The 18308-nt window shown below is 42.7% G+C and overlaps 1 protein-coding gene across 6 annotated transcripts in view; it reads left to right on the top strand.

The window, feature by feature from the left end:
• Positions 1 to 18308, top strand: part of CARD19 (caspase recruitment domain family member 19) — a 31579-nt gene that overhangs the window by 8763 nt on the left and 4508 nt on the right. For 3 of the 6 annotated variants that reach the window (XM_085073164.1, XM_085073169.1, XM_085073165.1), the window contains 5 exons: positions 1807 to 1949; positions 3810 to 3963; positions 8203 to 8262; positions 10084 to 10155; positions 10823 to 13948. In XM_085073164.1, the coding sequence (XP_084929290.1) occupies positions 1807 to 1949; positions 3810 to 3963; positions 8203 to 8262; positions 10084 to 10155; positions 10823 to 10935 (542 nt within the window). In that variant the 3' untranslated portion in view covers positions 10936 to 13948. Of the gene's footprint in view, positions 1 to 1806; positions 1950 to 3809; positions 3964 to 8202; positions 8263 to 10083; positions 10156 to 10753; positions 13949 to 18308 lie in introns of those variants that run through there. The other 3 variants (XM_085073168.1, XM_085073167.1, XM_085073166.1) reach the window with 3 other exon arrangements.

Below are 18308 nucleotides of genomic sequence, written 5' to 3'. Positions count from 1 at the left end.
AGATGGTCACAGTTACCTTCACTGGTGTGACTACTGCTCACAGACATCTGCATGCTGCCTGTGTGAGACAGGGAATGACAGCAACAAAGTAAAAAGCAGATAGGAGATGACATTGAGCCTGCTTTTATTTCACTTTGTATACTCATTCTGCTGGATCCTTGTGTTTTTAGCCTGTTGTTTGTCATGCTGTTATTTGAAGTTTAATTGCTCTGCTAGCTGTAAGACCCTGGTTTAATACATGTTTTGTCTAAGTGTGCAGAAGGTACAGAGGTGCTGGTGACACAGATTTGCTACAAATCGTGGAGTTGAGGTGGAGGAGGGGGAGGAAGTTTCATCCCCCAAATTGTATTTTCATGAAAAGACACAAGTTCACAGTGTTCTGGTCCTTGCCTCAGCCCTTTGTCATGCCAGTGAGTTTTTTTTAAGAGAAATTTGATCTCAGCCCTGGATTGGAGAATCTGAAACTTCTTGCAACAAAACAGAGTTGAAGAGCATGTATGTCAGGGCAGTGTGTTTGTGACAGTACACTACAGCAGCTTGGCAGTGAGCTGTGGAAAAGTGAGGCATTGGAAACACATGGAAATGAAACGGTGTTTGTATAAAAATGAAAAAACATAACTGAAATCTTGTGCCCACAGCTCTTTGGGCTGCATCAGTAATGGTGTATATTTGAAAAGGAGTGGCACTGGCACTGGAGAAGTTACTAATGTGTGATGGTCACACTGGAAGGTTTTCCTGAGCCCTCTTCTGTAAATGCTGTCAGTGCTAAACCGATGCAGAAAAAGGACAGTATAATAACAAACCAAATCACACTATAGAAAGGGCAAGAGGTGTGCATAGCTGCAGGTCATAGTGGCAAAGTTTTTTGGCTATTTTTTTTCATTCTTTTGTTTATCTTCTCTAAATTGCAGGGTACAAAGAGCTGATGGTTATGTATTTTCTTGTAGCCAGAATACCATAAAAGCTATGTGTTTGCTTTACATGGGGGATGTGCAGAGGTTTTAGGGGGTGTTTTGGGTTTGCTGCTCAGTTATAAAGTACTTTACTGACATCTTAACACTCATTTCAGACACGGTCATAGATGTTCTCTTTCTAAATCTGGTAAGAGTACAGTAACTTTTGGAACCAGTCTGTACCTGTATCTTAATGCTGGGAGTACAGACAAGCAGCTATGGGGAAAACTATGCTCCTGCAAAATCCACTGCTGACAAATTGGAAATTATGCCAACCAATAGCAATTTCGGATTTGTGTGTTTGTAGAGGTTTGGTTAATAGAAAAAGATGTGTTTTATTTGTATGTGTATTGAGTGTGCTTCCCTGGTGAAAAATGGACTGCCTTTAGATGTCCTTTCTCTCCACTTTTCTGTGAAATCCTTCCCTAAAAACCTTGATGACTCTTTGACAGAGGTTCAGTTATAAAACACATTAGTTTTAAATGTCATAATCTGACTTCATAAGTGATAGAGAATTTATCTTCAATGATTTATTAACTTTAGGGCTGTATTTGATTAAATATCCATCAGAGCTTGACTTCTAAATGATTTTGAACCTTCTCCCTTTGGAAAGAGAGAGGCAGTAGGAGCGACCAGCCAGAAGTTCGGATTTGTGTAATTTCAAGTGGATGGGTCTTTGAAAGCACACGGCAGCGTTGTGTTTCCCTAGCAGATAGTTCAGCTTTCTATTATTAGGTGGTGGTGATAATTTTATTTTAGCTATTTAATCACTGGTAGGAAAATGAAATTTATGGAATTTTAAAATGGCTTATTAATTAACTGCTGTGCTTTGTTCTGTGTGTTTTATCTCTAGATCAGTCATATTGTCATCGGCTGCAGCATGACATGTATTTCCTTACAAGCACTAGCCGATTGAATGAGCAAGTGGTTGATAAAATCATTCTTCAGCTTAACAGAGTCTATCCCCAAATTCTTACCAATGAAGAAGCAGAAAAGGTAATTTGACAAGTTTTGCTGTGTCTCTGACTGTTGTGTTTCTTTTGCGGGTCATTAGCCCAACTGTCCTTTTCCTGACACAGCCCTGGGTGCCACATGCAGCCAGTCTGTCTTACCTTGTGCTTGCTGACCAATTGTATTTGACATCTCACGTAAGAGGAGTAGTCACAGGGCTGGCACATTCCCTGTGCCAAGTGGTTACAAGAGAGAACACTCTTCAGCAGCAGCTTAATGTCACGGTCCCTGCCATGATCAGGAACATGCAATTGTACAGCCAGTCCATGGGCGGGAGCCACCCATCCTGTGACCACATGCCCAGCATGCCTGCCTCCTCACGTGAAGTGGTGTGGAGTGGCACACCAGGTGATCTGTGCTGCATCCATCTCTGTCTACAAAATCATCTATATTAGCTCAATCAGTTTTGGTAACCAATTAATAATTTTAAGTATTGTTAGAGAAGTGGGGGTGTGTTAGTCCCACCAGTAAGTGTGAAGCTGTGGCAAGTGGATCGAGTTACTAATGTCTTGCAGTGCTGCCACTATGTATGGAGGAAGGCCACCCTCCCTGCCATGAAGCTTTCAAAAATGGGTAGCTTTTTTCAGGGAGAAAGAGCTTCTAAGTTTGTGTGGAGACAATATTAAAGTCAGCTGAGAGCTTCCCCAATCCTACTTTTAATAGTTTGTACTTGCCCTCTGCTGGCTTCATGTCTGGACAGGGTTTTGGCATATCAATAGTTTAAGATCAGGAGAAACAGGTCCAGTTCTGCCATAATCAAACTCCATGGGGGCAGTCAGTGGTGTGATGTAGAGCAGAGATAGGTCATTAGCTGAGCCAGTCTTGCCACTTCCTTCAAGAGCTTCAAGATAAATCCATAAAGAACCTGTGGAACATGATTTGTGACTTCTGCACTTAGGCAGAAATGAACTGCCTTTTTATGGGTCCAGGCAAGTTTGTGTCAACTCTACTGAGTGTTTAGGAAGCTTATAATCTCAGCTGTATCTGGTAGACCCTGTGGGAATTTTGTCAGAATAAGGAGTGCTGTGTAAGATCTGTAGCATTCCTGACACCCTTGAGCAGGAATTGTTCCTAACTCAGTATGCTCCAAAGGTTATCCACTATGCTGCTATGAAATACGATGCTTTGCTGAGAATGGTTTTGGATTTTTTCCAAATAAACTGAGATCAGTTCGATGTGTAAGGCTAGGGATGCATTTTCCTTCTTTTTGTAAGGTCTCCTAATGCTCATCACATTTAGCACTACAGAAAAAATGTATTTTCCTCTGCTGCTGCTTGCCAGCCTGAGTAATGGAAATTTGTGCCTGTTGAAGTGGGTACACAGCAGTTAATTGTGCTGGAAACAATAAAAAACAATGAAATATACAATCTAGGGATGATGAACACTCCAATATTGTGACTAAGAAAAGCAGGGCCTTTTTTGGGATCATTACAAGGCAGCTAAGGGCAAACTTGAAAACATCAAACTGCATATCACATGATAAGATTTGCTGAAATTTTCTATCTACAGCTGTCAGAATTAAACTGTAGAATAGAAAGTACTGTGTTAGCTTGGATGCAGGGAAGACATCAAATTCAGAGTGGCTTTCACTTGATCAGGACAGACAAAAGCATGAGGGGAGGCACAGACAATATGCTCTCCATCAGACAGTGCTGACCAGATGGAGCTCAGTGCTGTGCAATGCATGTATGTCCTTTTTGGGTTTCCCCTATTTTTTGGTCCCATTCTTTCAGTAAATATCTAAGAACCTTCATAACTTTGCTCTGTGGCGTAGTGATGTAAAATTGATCTCTCAATCTTGCTTCTGTTGTAATCTGTCTTCTGATGAGTGCTTTTCTCTTACAGTTCAGGAATCCAAGGGCATCGCTCCATACCAGACTCTCAGATCTGTTAAAACACCTCCAAAAGAAAGGAGACAGACACTGTCAGGAGTTTTACAGGGCTTTGCAGATCAATGCTGAACAGCTGTTTAATGACCTGCCAAGCAGGAAAATCTTGAGTAAGTTGATTTGTAAGTTGATTGAGTTGTGCATTTCCTCACCAGTATATTACAAAACCTCATTTCAGATGTGGTTTAGGTTATTTAAACAACCTAAACAGATTATAAATAATATAAATAAACTAGTTACTTAAATAATTTTTGGAGTATACCTTAATTCCGTCTGACTTGAGTTTTCCAAAAGCTGTAAGGGGATTTGACTTCTTGTTATTTGTGATTAGTGTGGGCAAAACTCTTTGATTGTTTTGAAATATGGAATACATCTTTAAAACAGTTTAAGTGCAACATGTCAGACAGCTATATAACTCCCATGAATTGCAGCTTCTCTTTCATAACCATTGCTACATAATGGCTTATTTATTTCCTCTGTGTTTATTCTGTCTTATAGCACAGGAGAAACATTACAAATCTCTAATTTGTTAAGCTTAAAAGTCTGCTGACCCAGAACCTTGGCTTTCCCTCAATCCATAAATGTCCTTGTTGTGTCTAGTTTAACATGAAGCACACGCTCATAGGCCCTTGCACTGATGGACTATGGTATTAAAATCACTTAGGACTTGTTTTGTGGAGCTGACAGACCTGATTGACATCCATAAAACTGTCCCCCAAATACACTTGTATGCCATTCAGAAGGACTGAGGCTCAAACCAGTTTGATTCTGTACTGTAAAGGACCTCATTTCTTTAAGAAAAGGTTTCAAGCCTGACTTGCCAACGTGGGATAATGCTTGCTGCTATATAGTCATCTTCTTTCTCCCCCTACCTAAGAAACACAGGGAACACTGTTCCAAGTGTATGGGAAATACATTCAGGCATCCCATACTGAAATTACTTAAAGAGTTTGAGGGAAAGCTCCCACATTTACCTAAGGAAGCATCAGTTTAAGAAATCCTTATGAAGTATCTACCAGCACTAATGCTTCATTAGTCAGTTGATTTCTAGTTGAAAGAACCTCCATTAGGTGCCAGGGGAAATTACAGATGTGAGGCAAACTCCAGTGGCATTCAAACCATTACTCCAAAAGTCTGTAGGTTGGCCTCTTTTATTTATGCAGTGAAAATTTAATGTAAAATTGTAATTACCTTAATTTTGCCTTTCATTTTGAAGGACCAGTTTGTATCTACCCAGCACAAAGTGGTGGCAGACCATTTTCCTGCCTGCACAGAGAGGCTGCAGAGTTACCCACATCCATACCTGAACCCTTTTGAACTCGGGAAGTCTGGGCCCATCCTGCCTCAGAATCTCAGTTGAGCCCTAATCCCAATTGATTGAGCCTCGCAGCAGCTTGAAGGCAGTGCTTTGATCTGATGTTCACCTTGCAGAAGTTGTGTACTTTGGGGAACAGGCTCTTCAATCAAATTATCTTAATCTATCATTTTTACTTTGGTAGAGCTCAAGAAACAGGTTTTTCTGCCAGGCCGACTAGAAGTTAGCAGACAGCCTTTATGAATTAAGAGCAGATTGAGAAGTCTTAGTGTAGTCACTAGGAATAAAATTTCAAGGCTGTTTTGATGTTTAAGAGTTGAAGCTTTTTAAATGTTCAGTAGCACCTTCTGCAAGCCATTTTTGAAAATGTATCTTTACAAGGAGACTTAGATAGGGTCTGTGGGATGTTTTCACTTTTAGCTAGTGAAACATGCTCATCCTTGCACATGATTTACATGATGACACCGAGCTCTCCTCAGGTAGGGTAGCTGAGTAGGCAGCTACAAGTAGGCAGGGTTAGGGTTTCTCATATTCAGACTATGCATAGCAAATACCTGTGCTAGAAGTGCTTCATGTTAAACATACAGCTCCTTGCGGCACCTGAAAACTGTTTTGCTGCTGCTGCAAAGGGACTTCAGTAACTATCAAAAGTCATTAAATTCTCTGTTATCTTGGTACACTCATCCTTAGAAGGATAAGAATAATTTAAAGAACTGAGTTAAAACATTACTGTGTGCTGAGGTTCTGCAGTTTCTTTCTGTTGACCTGAGAAAGAAATATTGAGATGATTGTGTTAGTATGCTTGTTGCTTCTTAGGGTTATGTAATTAAAACAAATGTCTGCATTTCTGGATTGAATGGTCAAGAAACATCTGTGCAGCTTTTTAAGCTAAAAAACCACTTTCATTCTGCAGGAAAAGCTCCTTTTTCAATATGAGAAGTAACTTCTCATTTAAGTGAAGTTGGACATTTTCTGTATTAAAGCCATTATCCTTCAGACCTCCAACACACACAGTTCGTTACTGGAATGTTACTCCTTGGAAGTGCTCTGTGGACTGTTCAAGGCCAAGGTCTGTGGGGTCCTGGGCACCCTGGTCAGTGGAAGGTGTCCCTGGCCGTGGCAGGGGGTTGGAACTGGATGGTCTTTAAGTTCTTTTCCAACTGAAACCATGCTCTCATTCTACAATACTCTTAGCTGTAGTTGTTAAATTTAGCACAAAGCATTTACAGAATTGCCACTACAATTGTAAATGGGAAGAAAAAGAAGAATCCCCAACAGGGGGATTTTGTTCTAAATGCAGATCGAGCTGAAACAAGCAACATTACAAACACCTGGAGAAATTACTGATGAGGGCATAGATGAACCACGGCCAGGACGGAATTCTGTAATAGATTACATGCAGCTATATATAGGACAGATTTTTTTCTACAGAGGAAATAATTTCAAATATTTATTTTTCATTTTTAAAACAGCTTTGAAGTTTGTGCTAGAACAAAATTTCTTTGCCTGAAATGTAAATTGCCAGTGAAATGTCTAGTAATGTCTGAACATTCCCACTAGAGGGAGGATAAGGCACACGGTGTGGGCAGCCTCGCAACTGTTGAAAAAAATGGGAATTTCCAATTGACTCAGAAAATGTTTTTATTTCTCTCCATGCTGACATAGACTAGAAACATAAGGGCTCAGATCATCCTCACGCAGTAGTAGAAGTGGCACACTCCTGTGCAGTGTGAGGATTTCCTAGCTGGAATTTTCAAGGAGGACACGAGCCCCTCAAAGCAGGGCAGGCTGGGTGAGGCTGCCAGGGGCACACAGTGCTCATGGAGGCTTTGCAGCGATCATTGCTGCTTCGGTGACTCTCAGGTTTCACAGCAAAATGCTCCAGATGCTTCTGTTTTGCTCCAGTGCCATGCCCCATTTCCTCATGGAGAGGGACATCCTTAGCAGGGGAGATGGATGTTCATCTCTCGCTGCCTGGGTGGACAGGGCAGTTTTCGAGGCACCTCTCCTAGATCCAGGTGTCATGTAGAAAAAGGAGAGCAGTTGAAACTGATCAGTCTTAAATTCTTCTCTATTGACAGCCAAATTTCAAGTGGCTTATCTTTTTTCCTTTCCTTTTTTAACCCTCTTAACCCTTTGATGGTTGGACTTGGTGATCTTAGAGGTCTTTCCCAACCTTTATGATTCTGTGACTCTATGACCACAGAAATGTTTGGCTAAAGTGGTTGTTTTGCAGATTGGTGATGTGTTATGGAATGTCTCTGCCATGTCTGGTGACAGCTGTGCATTCCTGTTCTGCAGACAGTGTGATCTCCAAATCTGTGTGGCAAAGGCAGCTCTGAAAGGGTCTTTCTGTCCAGAGTGGAAACTACTGAACACTTTCTCTTAAGGCCAAACCTTAAGGCTTAACCTCCTTTTTTTATTAGAACTTGCAGAAAGATAGACGCCAAAATTACTTGTGCCATATGTTAGCATGTAGAACCTACAGAATTTTAAAGAAGCTGTGCATGTCTCCAGCTGAGACCTGCATTTAGTAAATAATCTACACCAATAAGTTTTTTCTATGTGCTCTACCTGTTAAATACATCAATGCCCAGAGATTTGCTCAGGAGCAAAGAATGGTGATACATTATGTTACAGAGGTGTTTTCAGATTAGTGGATCTGTTAACAAATAGTTTGTATCTATTACAATGAAAATTGCTGGCATTGTGAAAGGATTATGACCTGCCTTCCTGACTCAGGAAACAAGTGTAATGTTATTTGTGTGTTCAATGCTTAAGCAGATCAGAAGTGGAACTGCAGCTATTTGTAGCTGCATTCAGATGACTCTGTGCCTATATCTTTTGATGAACACATGTCTTTTATCAGTGCAGCTTTAATTCTAGCAATGATTTACCATTGGAGGGGATAATACTTTATGTCAACTTTGGCTATTTTTCTGAAATATGTTGTTTTGCACCATTTTGCATGTGCTGATTATGTTTGTTTGCTTGAGCTGGGTACTAACTTTTCATGTGTTGCTTTTATTTCTAGAAACCCCAGATCCCACAGAGATAGACACTGACAAGGAGCAATATATGCTAAATGACAGGGGTAAATAAATCATACAGTGTCACCGGATGGAATGGCTTTGCAGATTATGATGCAATTTATTATATAATGTAATTTGCACTTCATGTAACAACTATTTTGGCTTATGATGTCTTTACTGTCACAAGTTAAGTAGAATTAATGGAGGAAAATGTACTGAGCTACTGTTGAGGAAATCAGTGCCAGGAAATTAAAGAGACTATAGAGTTTAATCAATATTTACAATGGTATTACTTACACTATTACAGCTAAACTGTTAATTTCCTGTGATTTCTTCAATGCTTGAACAGTAAGGTCTATTCAGCTGCCACTGTCATTTTGCATAAGGCCATCAATAACTTCTTGAGATGAATTTCAATTTTTAAATTTTTTTAAGCTCTCTGTTTAACTAGAAATTATTTCAAAGCAATGACAGAAGGGAAGGAAAAGCTTAAATATATTTTCCTTAGGAAAACATATTAATTATTTTCACCTTCCTCTGTTCAATGCCAGATTACAGACACAAATATTTTATTCATGGCAGGATATTTTGAAAAGGAAGATTTGAAAGAAAGATGAAGAGTTCTCACAATTTATAATGAACTATTGTATAATTTAAGTTTAGTAGTTTATTTAGGTATTTAGATACAATAATGAGAGATTCGAAACACTTTCTATGAATTAAGCCTTTTTTCCAGTTTCCTGAGAGAAAAGTGAAATAAGGAGGAGAAACACTGTTTAACTCGACGTATGTTTGTCTGTGGTGGTGCTTCTCTGAATATTGAACCAAATTGCTGTTCAGACTTTTCACATTGCTGTTGCTGTCTGCAGTGTAACAATGCAGGATGAACAGAGAAAGTACTTGGAAATAAGAAATTGAAGTAATTTTTTTTTTTCTGAGCTGACCTCAGACTAGAGATTGTTTGGCCAGTTGCCCCCCTCCATGCCAAGGAGCAACCAAATCCTTGCTCCTTTGCTGTTTCTCCAGTGTCCTTGTCCATGTGTCCATGGACATATCTCCAGTGTCCATGCAGTCAGCTCCAGGAATTTGTTGAGGCTTTAAGTATACTTGTCCTTAAATTGATAGGTGTAGTTTAATTGTATCTCTGTTTCTAGTGAGATAATAAATACAAATAGAATATTAGGTAATAAAGAAGCAGATATAAATATTTATTCTGTTTTGTCAGTGGATAAGTATGAATTAGAAAGGTTTTATTGAACATCAGTACTGACCATCACCATTAAACTGTGTGTAATTCCAGGTAGGCAATTTCCAGGGGGAGATTTGGTTTAGGTGCACATGTGGCTCTTCATTTCAGCCCCCAAGAGAATTGTGAACATGAACGGGAATATTTGCTCTTGCCAGAAAGTGGAGTTTGTGGAAAGTTTGCGGGGAATTAAAAAAAAAAACAACCCTAAAAATGTACTTCTGAGGGCTGTGGCCTCTTCCCCTGAGCAGGGCCTAGGGCTGTGTATGGAGTGAAGTGCCTGGCTGTGGGGGAGGCCCAACAGCCTGGGGCTTGTTTGTTTAGTGTTTAAAGGGTGGGTTGCACAAAGTTTCAGAGTCAGGAAACATTTAAGGAAACTTTTCCTTAAATTCCGTAGGCTGTAGCCAGATGAGCAGAGGGAAACAGGGAATGGTGACAAAGCAACTGTAGTAAAAAGTAATTGCAGTTAAATAAATGTGCTTCATAGTACATTAGCCACAGAACATAGAGTTTTGAATGTGTTAGCTTCATTTGAATATGGTTAATTATGCATGTTGATAGTAATTGATGATTTATGAACTGAGCTAAACTTCTGCCCTGTTCTGTCTTAAAGTGTTTCCTTTCCCATTTTCTCTAGGCCCAGTGTTTTTCCTTGCCTGTTTCAGTGTGGCTGCCGGCCTGGCCCTGTTCTGGTATTGCTGTAACTCAGGTGAGCTACTCAGGGGCATCTCTTGGCTGCCTTCCCTCAGCAGGGATGGAATGAGCTGGGCTCCTTAACAGAGTGGGTCAAGGTGTCATCATTCATTAATGAGCTCAGGATACAAATTGCACAGTAGACATGCTGAGGTATAAATAATGGATATTTTGTCTACAGAGGATGCCACAAATAGGGGCTCTTTTTAAAGACAGTAGTCACGTGAGCTCCTGTTGCTATAGCAATGGGTCATGATTCCCAGCAGTCATGAGACAGACCCAAACCTTCTGGCTCCCACACCCCTTGGGAGCTGGTGGAAGCTTGGCTAGTGTCAAGGCTAGAGAATGCTGGCTGGATTTGCTGAGTCCAAGCAGCTACAGCTGTCCCTGTGCTCTGCCTGCCACCTGACAGTCACCTGCTCCACATCATCCAGTGCTGTGTTCAGGTGGGAAGCTGCCCCCTTCCCTAACTGACCAATCTTCTCATTCTGTCTGAACTTGCAGCAATTAATCTGAACAGATTCATTGTTTGTCTCTCTTGGCAGCTGATTTCTACAAATTGAAGGAAGCGGACTTTCCTCTAGTTGCATTCGATTGATTTTTATTTTTTGCAGGTGCTGCTTCCTAGCTAAAATGAAACTTAAATGTGTTCACTTTTTCCTTTCATCTTCATTCTGTTTTAGAAACGCAAGTCATAGGAAGAGCCAGGAGAATCTTGGGCTTTTCTCCTATTATCATAGGAAGACATGTTAGAAATATTTGTATGTTGTATTTGGAAGACATATCAAGAAATTAAGGAAGCGCCGTCTCTTCACTTGTCTGTACAGTGGCCAAACGAAGCCAACGATGCATAAACATTATTGTCCTATACTCATACCAAAGATTTTATTAACTAGCATCATCAATAATTGCCTTGCCTTCAAATGTGTTCAGAATTTCAGCTATAAATGCCCTTCCTTGTGGGAATGGATTGTTTATTTTTGTAAATGCTTATTTTAAAGTATTTATCATTTGTATAAAAATATTTTTAATACAAGCTTTAAAACAATCTCCTAACTGAGCATGGGTTTGAAGCCATGTTTGCATGTGTATTTTCTGTACTGGAATGAGGAATCACAACTGTTTGAAGAATGCTGGCCTGTCTTTTGTGAAAATTAATTTAAGAAAAGCACTTAAACACATACACTCAAAGCCTTACTAAGAAGTGGATCTCCATCTCAGAATTCTGTTTTGTCTAGATCCTTTATAGTCACTGCCTGAGCTCAGGTGGGCACTGGCACCTGTGAAAAGTTTATGGGGGCCAGTTCCCTTTATGCCTGCCTTGTATTCACTATGTCTTCTGATTCCCTGTTGGTGCCTCATCCCAGCCTGCCTTATTCCAGGTCACATTTAGCTGCTGGCCCTGGTTTGAATGCCCTGGAGCCAGTGCAGGCTGGTTCCCAGCCTATGGGGTATTCCAGGGACTAGAATGTCTAACCTGAAGCACTTCAGACTACCAAGAAAAATGTTCAGATTTTTTTAGCTTTCCATTTCCCAGTGAAGTGAAGGGAGGCTCTGCAGAGAGACCTGGACAAATTAGAGGACTGGGCAATCACCAACTCAAAGAAGTTCAACAAGGGAAAGTACCTGATTCTGTACCTGGGATGGGACACCCCTGGATGTATGGACAGACTGGGGAAGGAGATACTGGAAAGCAGCACCATGGAAAGGGACCTGGAGGTCCTGGTCAGTGGAAAGTTGAATGTGAGTGCCCTGGCAGGCAGGAGGGCCATCCATGTCTTGGGGGCACCAGGCCCAGCATGGCTGGCCAGGCCAGGGAGGGGACTGTCCTGCTCTCATCTGCACTGGGTTGGCCTCACGTCAGGTGCTGGGGGCAGTTTGGGGCACCACAATACAATAAAGACATTAGAGAGTTTCCAAAGGATGCTTCCAAAGGCCACTTCCAGGGATGGGGAAGCAACAGCTTCTCTGGGCAACCTCTGCCAGGGCCTTCTTACCCTCACAGGGAAGAACACCTTCCCAGAATGATAAAGGGAAGTTTACTATGGCTAGGGCTGTAATTTCCTCCCTTCCTTAGGTTCCTTGAGATGAGGGTGTCTCTCAGGGAAAAAACTGAGCCAGAATGAGCTGTGCCAAGGGTTAGAGCTGGAAGGAGAAAGAAAAAGTGAGTCTTGGTTCATCCCGGTATTGAAGGGATGAAGGACCTAAACAGCAAAGAATAGAAAATTATCTGTTCCTTTATTAGTGCCAGTTATTAATTTGAACAGGGAAAGTCAGGCTGCGTATAAAATTGGCATGTGCATAGGTTGGGAGAGTCTTTTTCTTAGAATCTTTTTCTTTTCGGGAGCTTGCCTCTGTGCAAGCACATCTATGCAACACATATGGACAATGATAATTCCATTTTCAGCTCCTGGAGGAAGCACATGTGCACCTGCATGGGAGTCAGGTCCTTCTGGGCAAACAGGACTTGGGAATAAATCAAACAGGATCTTGGATGATGCTGCTTAGCTGCAGAATTCCAGTTTCCCTGGCAAGCCAAGAATAGCTTGGCCTTCACTGTGGAAACTGTGCTGGTATTTATTTATAAATGTGCTTCACTTTTTGTGCAGGGCAGTTGTCCTGGCTGGGTTGCAGGACACCCACCCTTCATGCAGAGGGTGGAGGCCATCCTTGTGAACACTGTGGTTCTCATGCTGCAGGGAGGAATTGTAGGGGAGCTAAGGAGATGCAGCCGTGTCTCCAACGTACCCTCTCTCACCTTGTGCAACTCACTGAAGAAGTAAAACATTTTGCTTATCTATGCAGCATTGAGCCTTTAGTGGCATTCTGGGCTAAGAAGCTAGAGGGTTGCTGGGCAGGGATGCTCTCCTGGAGGGCTAGGTGTGATCCTCAGGTAGGACATGAGGGTGGGATGTGCAGGTCCTGAAACCATAGGCTCCTGCCTGCTCAGTTCTTCCTGCCTCCTGCCAGAGTCTGTCCCCCTTTGCTGCTGGGTGATTTGCACATGAATCCCAATGGGAAGGCTATGGGCCATGGGCTCCAGGTTCTTGATCCCCAAGGCTTCCTGATACCCAGCAAAAATCTTCCTTCCCTGGTTGTATTTTTAATGAATGGGCATTTTGATTTAAAGTAAAGCTGAACTGCCTCTGATTATCCTGGTGGCAGTGTCAGGGTTATCTCAATCCCAGGACAAGACCTATCAAGTGGGATACCCTAGGCTGTGCAGGTACCTAGGATGTGCAGGTACTGGCCTGAGCCATGGAAATGGTTAAGGCTGAGTGACAGGGACCATCTGTGTGCAGAGAGCTGGGAAGCAAAGTGATAGATCCTACAATGAATTTGCACAATTCCATTTAAAGCCAGACTGCTATTTAAAGGACTTGATGAAGGATGATGTGCCTGTGAGCCGGAGTGGGAATAAGTGATGATTCATTCTGAGATGCAGTGGGCTGTTTTACAGCTGCCGGATGGAGTTTGCAGTTAAAAGTGCCTTTGCTGAGGCAAAGTTACTCCTTTTGTTTCTTTCATTTTTCATTATTTTTACCATACTGTAATAAATTGAAAATGTATTTGATCAAAATGTGCTGTCATGGATGATTTTTCCCCGCCGTTCTGTGTGCACAGATGTTACTCCATGTTATGCCATGCCTTGGCTGTGCTGCCAAGAATCAGTTTGCTGCACTTCACAGGTCCTATGTCTTATAATAATTTCTCTGAACATACATCTTGAATCCTGTAGAAATTAATGGATTTCTTTTTTTAATGGGGTGAAGCTGGTGATTTAATTAAAATAAAATCTGAGAGAAGTACGCTGCTGTTTTTCTTGTCGTTAATGCATTGTTCTTTCTTCCAGAAGTGCCCCTTCATTGTTGCCCTCCCATGGCTGCTGATTGACCCTCCTGGGCTCATGGTTAAATTGTTCTGGGTATTTGTGTCAGGATTTTTAACATTTTCACCTGCTTTCAAAATTGCAGTTTTTCTGCTTAGCTTGTTTAGGGATCTGGAGTTAAACAGGCCTCATCAGTTCAAGAACTCTATGTCTTTGGGTTAATCCTGGACTTTGTGTCATTTTGGTAGTTCCAAGGGCCACTGCCCATGAAACCTTGGAAGCCCACTGCTGCTTGCTGAAAAGGGACTTCGACACACAGTTGTGCTTAAGTGCTACTTTGACCACCCAAAAAGGGACTTCATGTAAGGAAAAGCATGCAGACAGGTTTGTTACTGGCCTGTTCCTTTGGATAAGGGGGAACTGCTGGCCCAGGTGCCTGTATGAGCAGTAAGAATCCCACCACAGGAACTTGTTGCTGTAGCAGGAGATTCATAGCATCATAGACTGTTAATGCTGGAGAAGGCCTCTAAAATCATTGAGGTCAATCTGGCACCACCACCATGTTCACCACTAAACCATGTCCTAAAGTACTACTTCCGTATGTTTTTTAAACACTTCCAGGAATGATGACCTCACCACTGCCCTGGGCAGCCTCTGCCAAGGCTGGACAGCCCTTTACCTGAAGAAATCTTTCCTAATACCAAATCTAAATCTTGGCTGACACAACTTGAAACCTTAGGCGCCGTCACTGACCCACAGACAGGACTGCATCCCCTGCTGCAAGACTCTTTGCGGGCAAGAGGAGCCCCAGAGCTTGGCATGGGATACTGTTGAACAGGGCATGGGTGGTCATGGAGGAGGATTGCTGAGATAACTTGATCAGGAGGAGAGATCTGCTTCATCCTGTGCCTTTCTGTGGACTGACTCCCTGATGAGTGGGAACTAGGCTCCCCTCTTTTCCCACTGGTTTGTGGCCCTCTGGGGAGAGGAGCAGCTGTGTTACCAGGAGGCTGTGCTTGTGCCTGTGCTGAGCAGTGTGCCCCAAACCTCTGCCTCTGCAGGAGTGGCCTCGTGCCACATGCCAGGTGAAGGGACCAGTGCAGAGCATCGTGGGCATCACCAAGGTATGGATGTGATTGAAACAACAGCTTGATGAAACTACAAAACTGTAGGATTCAGGGGAGAGGGTAATTTCTATCTTCATCTCACCCACTTCATAAGGGTATTACTTGTGCTAAATGGAAAGAAATCAGAGGCAGGAGACGAGACAGGTATGCGGCATCACTGCTCCAGTTAATTCAGTGCCACTGCTTTGGCATAAAAGAGCATTTTGGGTGAATCCTGAGCCGCCCTTTCTATTTTGGAGCACAGGCCACTATACACTGTGGTCACAAGGAAAAGCTTTCTGTCATGGTGCTGTTGATAAATCTTTATTAACATTATGTCTAGTAAAGCAAAAACCTTTCAGACTCAGTCTGTGCTTCATGAACTGGTAACAGGTGAGGTTGGGTGCCAGCAGTCAGAGTACCACTGCACCTGAAGCCTGGATAAATCACTAGCGAGACATGTCCTCATGGCCCAATTTATGTCAAATCATCTCTTTTCCATGGCAAAATATTTCATAACACTCGGGTGGCTTTTTTTCCCTTTTAAGTCCTGGTTTTAGCTACCCTGGAGGTCTCACAGTGCTCCAGCCCTGCAGCCCTTGCCCAGAGAATGCTCTTTGCCATCCAGTGGTGCCTCACACTCCCCAGCACCACAAGCTCCAGTGACAGCCTGGAATGGCAGTGCTGCTGGGTCCCTGTGGCTGCTCCCTGCTGAACACTCTGCAGTAGCAGAAAGGGAGAGATCTGATGTTATTTTTTCCTCTGTGGGCTCTGAGCTAATTCATTTTAAAAGCTGCTAGTGGAGGTTAAAAAGAGGATGCCTAAGCCTCTTAAATATTCCTGATCCATAATGGTTGCATACAGCTGGATTTTGCTTCACATCTTTCTATGAAGGAAAAATCCCATCCACTGAGACTGAGGTTTCCAAATCCCCATGGGGCTGAGAAGCACACTGGAAACCTTTGGAAGTGGTGTGTTCTGTCGCCTCACAGCTTCCTTTTTGAGCTCAGCTCTCTGTCCCTCTCCAACCCTTCCTGTGTCCTCAGTCACCTTTCCACTTGCCTGGGTATTTCACTTTTAATAGGTATTAAGAATATTTCCAAGCACAAAGCAGATCCCTGTGTATTTTCAGGGAGGGAGAGGAGGCAAAAAAATGTACCATCTTCATCTCACCATTTCTAGCTGGGGGCTTATCCTTGCTTGGAAGGACAACACATTTAAAAACTCTAAGATGTCAAAACCAAAGGGTTGCTTCTGGGTGGTGTTGGTGCTTCCTGCCCCTTTCTCCAGGCAGCCAAGGTGGCAGGAGGGCACGTACTCTGAGGGTATGGTGACCCACACCTCAGGCTGGTGCTTGGGATGCTGACACACAGGCATGGGATGGCCCAAGGGACATAGTGCCATGCTGCAATAACCAGGAGTGACTGAAGGCCAGGTTTGGATTAGATGTTGGGAAGAAATTCTTTACTATAAGGGTGGTGAGGCCCTGGTACAGGTTGTCCAGAGGGTTTGTGGACTTCCCATCCCTGGAATTGTTCAAGGCCTGGTTGGACAGGACTTGGAGCAACCTGGTCTAGTGGAAGGTGTTCCTGCCCATGGCAGGGGGTGGAGTTCTGTGTTTCTGTGAATGAGTTGAACTTTAAGGTCCCTTCCCACCCAAACCAGTCTATGATTCTATGATTCTTTGGCAGCTCCAACTATCATGCTTTTTACTGCACATCAAGAGAGGGAAATCCAGAATTCATCACTACTTTCAAATGCAAAATTGACCCCATTAAGCACAGATGAGCCCTGACCAGTCAGTAGCTCTGTTGGATCCTTCTGGACATGTTACAGATGCCAAAAAGACTTCCACATGCTCTTGGGAGCTGTTGTTCCTTGCCTCAGGCTTCCATGTTCTGGTGGATGCATGGTTCTGCAGAGGGGATGAGCTTGTCCCCTTGCTGTGAGCCTGGGGCTCAACCTGCATCTGAACCTCTCACGTGGATGGTTTGTATGTCAAGTACAGGAGGTTTTCCTTCCACCCTGGAATCACACACTACCCCAAGGCAGGTCTGTTTTGCTTTAGTTTTATGCTGGCTTATGGTTAAGCTGCATGGTGCAGCCAGAGGTTTCAGAGCTGAGGAATCTCATCCTTCTCTGAGTAACTGGTGCCTCCAGAGCTGGCTCACAGTCAATTTATCATGGCTACTTTACTCTGCTCTGAAAGAACTCTGTTCTGCCAGGAGGTAGAAAGATAATTTACAGCAGGTAGGAACCAAATTCAAAGTTCAGGTATAACACATAAAATTATAGCAGAAAATAATAATTACTATTAATAGTAATAATTTAGATAGCAGTTTTCTATGAAAAAGTTGCAATGGTATCTTTCAGGGTATTCCCAGGCCAGGAGCCCTGTGGGGTACAAGGGAATCTCATCTTGATGAGCTCAGAGTCAATAACAAAACAAGTAGGAAGCAAATTCCTTATTTAGAGCTGGATGAAATTCAGCCCTGGATGAGTCTAGGCTGATCCTGACTGTGGAAAGATGAACAAGACTCATTATTCCATCACACCCTGTCTCTGAAAGTGAAGAGGATGTGCAAATTAAGCAAAGTAGTAACAGTGACATCAGGTTCGAAGATTCCAGGACCTCTGCGTGACAACCAAGGCCCCTTCAAGATACTGTGAGGAGTCCTACCAGTGCAGCTGTGGGATGTGGGGCTTTCAAACCTGTTTATTTAACAGCATGGAGAAGAAAGAATTTTTATGGCGTATGAAGGACAACACTGACCCACACAGGCCCGTCATGGCTTGCTCCCAACACTCCCGAAGGACAACACTGACCCACACAGGCCCGTCATGGCTTGCTCCCAACACTCCCCAATTACTGCACTTCACACAGTTTGTGAAGTTCACTCACATTCCCAAGTCATGTTCCCAGAATTTAAAACTACAAGGGATGACTGGCCTGGGGGGATACAGTAATTTCTTTCCTAAGCGATTCTCTCCCTGGCATGCCTGGTGAATCATGTTTTCTGACACTGAAAAAAAAATTCCTATTTCAGGGTAAAGACACATAGCTGTCAGGGTAAAGACACACAGCTGTCTCCCTCCATATCTTCTACAAGTTCAAAACAAATCTGAAACACAAGGCCTTCCCAGCAGTTTAAATTATTTTCATCCTTGATGCCAGAAATCTGGGGTAATGTTGTTTGGTGATGAAACCAATTTATTCTCAAATATTTTGGCATG

This window comes from Lichenostomus cassidix, chromosome 12 (assembly GCF_008360975.1).
Source record: "Lichenostomus cassidix isolate B80296 chromosome 12, HeHo_3.0, whole genome shotgun sequence".
In the NCBI taxonomy this organism is placed as follows: Eukaryota; Metazoa; Chordata; class Aves; order Passeriformes; family Meliphagidae; genus Lichenostomus; species Lichenostomus cassidix.
This window is presented reverse-complemented; position numbering and strand designations above follow the sequence as displayed.